This window comes from Saccostrea echinata, unplaced genomic scaffold (genome assembly GCF_033153115.1).
Source record: "Saccostrea echinata isolate AGI-Se365-2 ecotype Australia unplaced genomic scaffold, CSIRO_AGI_Sech_v1 ptg000027l, whole genome shotgun sequence".
NCBI lineage: Eukaryota > Metazoa > Mollusca > Bivalvia > Ostreida > Ostreidae > Saccostrea > Saccostrea echinata.
In genome coordinates this window covers 12596453-12606557 of record NW_026889776.1, presented here as the reverse complement: position 1 = coordinate 12606557, position 10105 = coordinate 12596453, and the positions used below count along the sequence as shown (strand labels likewise).

The window sequence follows — 10105 nt, the reverse complement described above, 5'->3', positions numbered from 1 at the left end:
CTTCACAATCAATAATTTTCGTTAAAACGAGTTTTTGAACCTTACTTCCTCTAAAAATGTGATTAAAATGAAGTCATATATATTACCAAAGCGTAATAAAATAAGGTGCATTTTAAACAGTGATTCAAACAAAAACACTTTATATCCAATTAAAGACAAATGATGGCAATAAACTTTTTAAAAATAATCTTAAAAATAACAACTTACATCAATTTTATATAAGTAGTTATCGCATAATCTTTTTATCTTCATTCCAATTTTCACAATAACTGGATTTGAAGTTTAAAAAAGGTTGCATAGAAAAAAGGATGCAGAAAAGTTAAATTTTGAACATCGTAGAAAGTTTTCAATTTCTTAATATTTTAGGAATCTAGTATTCAAATCAATAGGTTAAAAAATATACACATCCATTTTTTTGTTTGTATTACATGTCTTTAAAAAAACAACCAATTGTAGCCCTTTATTATAGGAAAAAAAGAAAATGTGAATGAATCATTCCTCCATAATGAATCTAGCACCATAAAAATCCTTTAAACTCAATTATAAAAAACTTAACCTAAAAAAATTCTCCCAAAGTAATTTTTATACTTACAAAGAAATAATAGGAAGTTATAAGCAAGAAACGTTTTCAAAAAAAATGTAATCAATTAAATTTTAAGGAAGATTTTATTGAGGGTATAGAGGCAAGTAAATTCTTTTAAAATAAAAATCAATTGCTAGGAATATCTGTAAAGGCTAGCGCTGTGATGGAAAGATTCATGTATATACAAAAATTAAAATAACATGATTTTTTTCACCAGATATTAAAAAAATATATTGATTAACATGTAAAACTTGGGGATAATTCTTCAAGGACAGGTAAAAATTAATGAGAACTGAACACATTCCACAATTCCGTATATGTAGTACAATGTAATAAATGAGAATTTTGCGATGATTAACTATATTAAATATTCTTAACATATCCAATTTCACGCCATGGAATCAGATGTTATTAGATATAAATAGCTTAATTAAAACTTGTCAAGCACGATTTCACCTTTTTTAGCCAACTCAAAAAGATCGATTGCTCTTTTTATATCGACTGCAATGCAGTGAGCGTCATCAACGTCTTCTAAATTCTCTTCATCTGATTCACAGGTTGTATAAACCGTCAAATCATCACCAAACACTACCCCAATGGCAATCAACTCACGACCCATTTGTGTGAAAACAATCGCGCCGCTATCACCTTGATCGGAGAACTGTTTTTCCCCATGCCATGGTTCAATAAACATGACATCAGCACCCAGTAACTTTGATTTTTTCGCGCATTTTAGGCAGCCGTATGTCTTATTTGTTTTTGCACCAAATTTAAACACTTTACGGTTGTTTAAGTCTTCTAAATCAACTGTTGGCAATTTCACTTTAAATTCAGGCATTCTGTATTCGATACTGTTCGAAATTCCATCATCTAGTATAATCACAGAGATGTCCTCAATATTCGCTTTTAACGATGCATCCGTTGAGGTTTCTGGCCAAATGCATTGTCCAATTTTGCGGTCATTTTTGCCTCCTAATGCGGCCATTATTTTATTCCCACTAGTTGCAATGTGACCAGAAGATATCGCTATGATTTTTTCAATTTTGTTTTCGGTTGAAAGTTTTGCAAACATACCAAGGGTACCAGAAACTGATCCTATTGTCAACTCACACCCACCTTTGAGACCAGAGAATGGCATAATGTATGGCTTTTGAAGAAGTTGCGCAATAATTCGGCCTCGAAAACTTTCATTTAGCATATCGCGAACTTTTTTTACCAATGCCAGAGAACACGATTTTATTTCACTTCCTGCAAATAGTTTAAGTACTTTTTCAAATAAAGCGTATCCTATCACATGAAACTCTGGTGTTGTTTCCCTGAAAAATAATATTTGATTAGGTAATGATATAAATATATGAACATGGTATAGCAATGTTATAAAGAATTACTTGCAATACTGGACCTAATTTTTCCATTATTCATCTCAAGCCTCTCTAGAAATGTAGTGTTCAATGTTTTATAAAAATAATTTCCAGGGAAGCCCCAGAATCCCATCAAAAGAAGGGAACAAGAGGCCCAAGGGCCACATCGCTCACCTGAGCACTGTGGCTAGGAAAAAAGGAAAAATCAGTTTAGTATTGAAAAGCTTAAATGCATAAGTGGTCCCAACCTACCCCTATGAAGGGAGTAGGGGGGGGGTCATGATTTGAACAAACTTGAATCTACACTATCTGAGGATGCTTCCGTATAAATATGACAAACCGTGGCTTTGCTGTTCTTGAGATTTTTAAAGATTTTTCCTATATATTCCTATGTAAAACTTTGATCGTTCATTGTGGCCCCACCCTACCCCCGGGGGTCATGATTTGAACAAACTTGAATCTACACCACCTGAGGATGCTTCCACATAAATATGACCAATCATAGCTTTGCTGTTCTTGAGAAGAAGATTTTTGAAGATTTTTCCTATGTACACCTATGTTAAACATTGATCGTCCATTTTGGCCCCACCCTACCCCCAGGGGTCATGATTTGAACAAACTTGAATCTACACCACCTGAGGATGCTTCCATATAAATATGTCCAATCATAGCTTTGCTGTTCTTGAGAAGAAGATTTTTGAAGATTTTTCCTATATATTCCTATGTAAAACTTTGATCGTCCATTTTGGCCCCACCCTACCCCCTGGGGTCATGATTTGAACAAACTTGAATCTACACCACCTGAGGATGATTTCATATAAATATGACCAATCATAGCTTTGCTGTTCTTGAGAAGAAGATTTTTGAAGATTTTCCCTATATATTCCTATGTAAAACTTTGATCGTCCATTGTGGCCCCACCCTACCCCCGGGGGTCATGATTTGAACAAACTTGAATCTACACTACCTGACAATAATTCCACATGAGTTTCATCTTTCCTTTCCCACTGGTTCTTGAGAAGAAGATTTTTCAATAATGCCATTAATTTTTTGCTATTTCGTAATTATCTCCCCTTGGAGGAGGGTGTGGCCCTTCATTTGAACAAACTTGAAACCCCTTCACCCAAGGATACTTTGTGCCAAGTTTGATTGAAATTGGCCTAGTAGTTCTGGAGAAGAAGATGAAAATGTGAAAAGTTTACGACAACAACGACGCAGACGACGCCGACGACAGACAACGGACAAATTTTGATCAGAAAAGCTCACTTGAGCCTTCGGCTCAGGTGAGCTAAAAACCCCTTTTGCACTATTCCTCTCATAGCTTTGCAACTCGGCTAGTTGCCTTCAGCACTCAACCAACATATCTGCTCAAAATATCAGGACTTGAAATTTTACTATCCACATTTAAACTCAAAACAATTTAACTGTCCATATTTGTACAGCAATTTATCAATTTCTAGAACATAATCTTTGTCTTACTATACCTTGTTATTCGCCTTGAAGAAGAGATATTGCTAATAAGGGCCTTTTGGTATATCGGTCGGGAGCCAAATGTTGCCCGTTAAAATTTTGAGAACCCTTAGCATGACAGACATCAAAACTTAGTATATTGGTTACTACTTAGAGTAGATAACCCCTAATGATTTTGAAGACAAAAGATCAACCTACTCTGGACATATGAAGATTTTTGTTCGTTCAACATTCTGAGAAACACTTGCTTGAAAAACTTCAAGCTATGTACATTAGTTTTACTTAAAGAAAAAATGACCCTTTTTTATTGAGAAAACACGATAAAAGATATTTGGTGAAATAAGATATAGGAAAATATTAAGAAATATATCTTGAAAACCCTTTGCTTGTTAGATATTAAACGGAGTACGCTGGGCTTTTTTTTATTAGGTAGTACATGAATATAACCTCTATTGATTTTGAAGTCCAAAGGTCAATGAACAAACTGGATATGGGGAGATATTGATAGCTCAATATTATAAGAACGCTCTGCATACAAACGTCACACTTTTTAATTGTTTCTCTTCAAGGAAAAGATGAACCCTATTGATTTTGGAATCTAAAAGTCAAAGATCAATGTTCAATATCTTGAAAACAAAACATTTGATTTGACATGAATCAAACTCGGTGGTGACTCCACTGAATGTCAAAAGATAACAGATCGAACTAAAATTCGGAAAAAGATACTGACTTAAACACTCAATATCTCTTAGAACCCTTTGCTTGTCAGACTTCAACCTTGATACACTGGTTCTCATGTAAGTGTATATAATCCCTATTGATCCTGACGGAGTCAATAGGTCAATTATCGAGCTGAGGATGGAAGATATTGATCACTCAACAATAAGATTCAAGGCAAGGTATTTGGTTTCCGATAAGAATAAATAGACTTTTTGTACTTGAGGCCACAACTCAGTGATCAAACGGGACCACAGGAATATTTCGACAATTCAGTATCTTGCGAACCATTTGCTTGACATTCATAAAAAATTGGTTTCCCCTAAGAAGTACATGTCCACTGCTCATTCTGATGTGAAAAAGTCAATCAATTTGTTTGTTTGTTTCTTTATTATTTAATGTCCCCCTCGAGAATTTTTCACCCATATGAAGACGCCACCACTTGCCGCGGTGGAGAGATGCAAATGTTGACCTATATTCGGTACTCAGGGCCATTGAGCAGAGAGGATTCTTTTTCGTGCCAGCACCTACCGAGACACGGGACCTCGCTTTATACGGTCTCATCCGTAGGACCGGTCTCCACGTCCCACAGGATTAATTTTTACTCCGCGACCCTAGAACGAACGCTCTAACCACTGCGCCACGCGGGCGACTGAAAAGGTCAAGGATCAAACTCGAAGGTTCTAAAATAGGAAGAAATTTACCACTCAATATCTTAATAACCCTTTACATTACAGCGATCAAACCTGGTACATTGGATCACCGTAAGAAGTGGATGACTACTTTTGCTCAAGAGATCAGAAGATTAAAAATCAAATTAGATATACGATACTGAAAACCCAATACTTTAAGGTTTCCCAGGTTAATGGTAAATCTTGCGTAAAAACTTCTGCTCAAAATATCCCTTTAGATTCCTGATAGTTATTTGCTCCTTTGAAATTTAGCAATTAATAAAACGTGAAAAACTCCAAGCGAATTGAGAACGATGCATTTTTAACTTAAACTGTGGATTACCGAGAATCAAAGAGTGAGGTGAAGTAGAAGACAAATTTACATTTAGGCACAAATCCTACCTCTGGAATTTCCAGGGGTCCATGTTTATTCTCTCTTCACAGTTTTGTATTTTTTATGGATTTTTTTTTAAATTGATCACTGTTTGTTTTCTTCACCCTTCTCATTTAATTAGCGCGATCGAAATACATTTAACCTACTTACAATTATATGTATTTAAGAATGTCTAAAACTATATTACTTACTCTACTACCCTCTCAACTGTGTCTACGACTCCCTTGCTTACACTGGACGGATTTATGCTGTTTTTGATCGTGCTTTCATACTTTCGAAGTAGTTTTAGGCAATGCGAATTATTTCTCGTTTTTGGTTTTTTTGATAATATCTCTATGTATTCCTGAACTTTTTCTGATACTATTTTGTTGCAGATATCATAAAAGGTGTCAGATGTTTCTTTGTCTTTGCTCAGTATATTTACGCTTTGCCATTTAAAGTTCAGGTTCTCTATTTCTGCTTTCTTAGAGTGGTCTTCGAGTAAGAAAAATAAATAGCTGTCGTCCAATGTTGCATTGGATAAAAGATCACTTATTTCCTGCAAAGAAGAAACCATAGAAAGGTTAGGAAATACGTGTGTTTATGTAAAGATTAGAGTTTAAAATCCGTGTAGATTCTTTTTCCATTACCTTTTGTAGAAAAGTGAAATGCCTACAATCAACAATCAGTGGTTTTGGTTGACGTAGCTCTGAAAGATAAACATGAAGGATTAAGGAAAATTATTCGGTAAACAAATGGGAAGGAATCGAAAAATAATAGAAAAACAGTTAACATTCTAAAAACTGTTAAATTTTTTCTAAACATTAGTATGAGAAGCATGCCTTCATGAAGGTTTTCGATCGATATTTCTGTACATGTTGGTATGGAAGAAAACAAGTCCAGACAGCGTTGTTCAATGTCTTCTTCAACATCTGCGAATAAGAGAAAACTGTCGTCGGGCTCTTTCAACAATTTTGACAGACCAGACAGTTTCCAGATGTACTTTAAACCTTCGAACACGTATTGGTATGTATTTAACTGTATAGGTCCAAATTCAAATGATATTTTTAGTATCTTGATCTGGTCTTTCGTTGAAGTCGTTCTGTATATTACAAATAATACAGTATTTTGAAAATGATAAAAATAAAGAATAAACAAATTAAAACTTAATTGCAACAAGATGACACTTCTTAACCTACCTCTTAGTATGTTGGCTCTTCTCGACTTTAGGCTTCTTTGGTAAAGTAGTAGTTTCTTCCTCTTCAATTACAGAGTTAAAAACATTACACAAAATCATTGATTGTCTTTAGTCTGTAGACCTGCCTACCCGTTTAATTGCAAGGGTGTAAATTCAATACTCATTTTGGTGGAATTTCAGAGGTAAAGGCGTAATCCTTCATGTTTCCCTAGCTAGTTTGACGTTTTGCAATGATACCATAAATAAACCCAATTGTTCATCATTGAACAAAGCAAGCATGAATGTTTCTTATTCAAATCATTTACTGACACAAAATCCATGAGTTGTGAACTAGTATTCTTAAATGCAGTCATATCAAAAATTTGATTTATTTCTAGCGAATCACATAATTCATTTTAACATTTCCATGTTACAGGTAATACAAATTGTACATTATTGCACGTCGTTTTTTTTTTAAATTTACATTTACTTCTCTCCATGTTGTATTAAGCAATATAAGAACAAGCTATTTGCACATATCATTCAATAATTTCTAATTTTTGACAGCCACACTGACATAGCTCAATCATTGGAGCGCTCGCTCCGTGATCGAAATGTTTTGAGTTCGAACCTGGGCCGCGACTGACTGAAGTCGATAAAAAATTGGTAGCAACTGTTCCATTGCCAAGCGCTTGGCGGGTCCTTCGGATGAGACCTTCTCACGGCAGTCGTTGGCACGATGAATCGCCCCAGTGCCGAGTAAAGGTCTAAATTTGAAGCCTTTTCCCGGACTATGGTTACTTCTCTATATGATTAAAAATTCTCGAATGGGGCGTACAATCATTGACATGCCATCCATTTAAAAGCTATAACATTACGTAGGTTGTATCGTTATTAATCATATCGTGAAGAACCGAAACCCTTTATTAATTACTATTTTCAGCTTCTCGTTTTCATTTAAGAACTTTAACTTCCAATTTAGCCTTTTATTAAGAAGTTTTTAAGGTAAAATATGTAAAGGCGTAAATTTTTTCTATGGTGAAACAGCGTAATTTGTAGTAAAAACCGGAAGCATTACGCCAAAAGTGGAAGTGACACTGTCTGTCCTTATTTTTTCTAATCGATTAACATGTGCAATTTTTAACAGCCTCCTATGACTTAAGATTCGAAAACAGAGAAGAAATTTGCTTATGTTTTAATTTATAATAATCTTTAACGTCCTCTAAAATCATCCTTATAAATTCATGTGAAAAGGCAAGGTTATGTAGTATGTTTCAATGTAATATACCAAAACGGGAAAAAAATGTTATTATAACTGTAAGTTCAGTTGCTCGTGGGAAGGGGGTTGCAGTTGTTCAAATAATGTGAACTTACCATTTTTTCTCCTTTTGGCCACTCGCATTATGTATCTTCTTCCTGATCGCTTTGCTGTGAATACGACTTATTTTCTCTGAAAATTTAATTGGACACACAATGTACATTTTATATTAGTTTCGTTCTTCAATTGAGTAACATTTTCCAAACCACCAGAGCTGTAGCTCGAAATGTTACGTTGCTCCCTAAAAAAAGTTTGTGTTTAATCTTTGTTTACCCGTCTCAACGTACTTAATTGTCAAAATGACATTTTAGTTTTAAAACCCTTAATCGGTAACATCTAGACTATATTGCAGGATTCATTAGGGTCATTATACCCCCCGCAAACGAAGTTTGGGGGGTATATTGGAATCAGCATGTCCGTCTGTCTGAAGACGTGATTTTGTCTGAACCTTTTCTCGGAGACTATTGCATGGATTTTTCAGAAAATTTGTACAGTAATTATTCACCATATGAAGGTGTGTACCTGGAATTTTCATCATGATTGGAATTTTTTTTTTGGGGGGGGGGGCATTTTACAGGTGTGTTTTTTTTTCATTTTTATTGACTTATTCATTTTGAGTTCGTGTAAGTTTGAGACATAGAATCTAGAACTGCCAGTTGGTACATCTGTATAAAAATGTGAATTGCAGCTTAACACTACTCATTAAAACTCAAAAAAAAAATCACCAAGTATTAAAAAAATTGTTTGGAAGATAATCCATACAATTCATAGAGTCACATACAGTAACCTTATTTTAAAAAGTTGCATCAAGATTACAGAGTTCTTTTTTTATTACATTAAAATTTGTTACAAATTTTAAAAGTTTTGTTTTCAATGGAATGACCATAAACATACATTTTCTATTGTGTGACAGATCAGATAGTGCAAATCTATTTGTCCCTTGGGAGTATTGAGTGGACATGCATCCAATTGAAGATTAATTAATGAGTTCAGAGTGTAAAACTGTTAAGACACTCTCTGATCTAGCATGCGTTATCTATTATATCTCCTGGGAATTGGGCAGAAAAATGAAAGATCTCTGTTCTCTAACTCTCTTATTTGTAATTTATATTAGTCTAGCTGTCAAATAAAAATACTTAGTTACTGGATGACCAGCATTTTATTTTTATTTGTAACAATGATTATTATTATTGATTTTTTTTGGCTGCACCTCATTCATCATTCATTAAAAATATAATGATCAATGAAATTTTTAATGTTAATGTTTAAACGAATTGTGAACACCTCTTAGAGCCATAAAATATGTTCAGTGACTGGGCACCTTTTCTGAAAAAACCCGGAGGGGGGGGGTCCATTTTGGACAGTTCTAGTTTTCTATGTGGCTCAATCTTTTTGAAATAATATCAGAATAATGAACTTTCCTGTTATTAAAAAAACATGTTTAAGATAGTGGTACCGAATAACCTTGCAAAAAATTAGCTGAAAAGCTGAATTAAAATTTTCTGAAAAAATAACAAGAAAATAGAATGACACTGTACCTTTTTCGCCACCGCTCATTTATTTCAATCATTACTATACACAACTTTTTTTTACACTTGTTATAAATAAGTAATTGAGATGTACAAAATGTTACATGTATATTTTATCTGATATCATGCTTTAATCAGGGAGTAGGACAAGTACTAGAATGACATCAGCATACAAACATAACAGAACTTCAAATACAAGACACCCAAATGGTATGCAAAATTGATAATTTGTTGTAATCCTGTTATCTACTATTAGATGACTGCGGGTATATGTAAATATAAATTGTTAAGTATCTTTAGCATATCGCAAATGTGCTTGATAAGAGACATATTACGAATTCTGACCTGATAATGATTCAGGAGATAACATCATTTAACACAAATTCTGTCTGTTGCGTCAGTCAACCTTACATGTATTTTAGAGAATTTTACATAAACGCTTAAACGCTTACATAAACGCGGGAAAATGAATAATGAATATTTTTGCTGTTTAAAAATAAAGGAAATCTTAAAACACATTCAGTCTAAAAATCGATTTTTTTTTTCAAAAGAAATTGATATTGTCTACAAACTTCTTTACTTAAGTCATTTTGACACATCACACTGATAAGAAGATTAGTAGAGTAGTGGTTGGCGCCTTTATGAAAAATAAAAAAAACCCCACAAAACAAAATGCTTTTATCAGATCTATACCGTGTGCCTTGGAGAAAGTTTGAATCCTGTTAGGGATTCTTTTTTGTCTTTTTAAATCCACATACCTATAAATAACTTAAAAACATAATTTCTATCAATAAATTGAGACAAAAAATGGAACCAAATACTGACAACACATTTTTTAAAAATTCTTTTTTCAAGAACTTAAGTACATAAAGTCCACGCCTTCTATGCCTCCATATATTCTTTTCC

The 10105-nt window shown here is 33.8% G+C and overlaps 1 protein-coding gene across 1 annotated transcript; it reads right to left on the bottom strand.

The window, feature by feature from the left end:
* Positions 1-1013: 1013 nt before the first annotated feature.
* LOC133193262 (uncharacterized) lies at positions 1014-7754 on the bottom strand. The gene is made up of 6 exons (XM_061329220.1): positions 7727-7754; positions 6375-6435; positions 6018-6277; positions 5826-5884; positions 5388-5734; positions 1014-1899 (listed from the first exon to the last, which is right to left on the bottom strand). The coding sequence occupies exons 1-6, from the start codon at positions 7752-7754 to the stop codon at positions 1014-1016; spliced, it is 1641 nt and encodes a 546-aa protein (XP_061185204.1).
* Positions 7755-10105: the final 2351 nt, after the last annotated feature.

Bases quoted from the DNA above. Each gene is read 5' to 3' on its own strand.
- LOC133193262 (XM_061329220.1), bottom strand. From the start codon at position 7,754: ATGCGAGTGGCCAAAAGGAGAAAAAATG. The intron at 6,436-7,726 runs GTAAGTTCACAT...CTGTAATTGAAG, and splicing joins GGCCAAAAGGAGAAAAAATG to AGGAAGAAACTACTACTTTA. The intron at 6,278-6,374 runs GTAGGTTAAGAA...TGTAATATACAG, and splicing joins AAGAGCCAACATACTAAGAG to AACGACTTCAACGAAAGACC.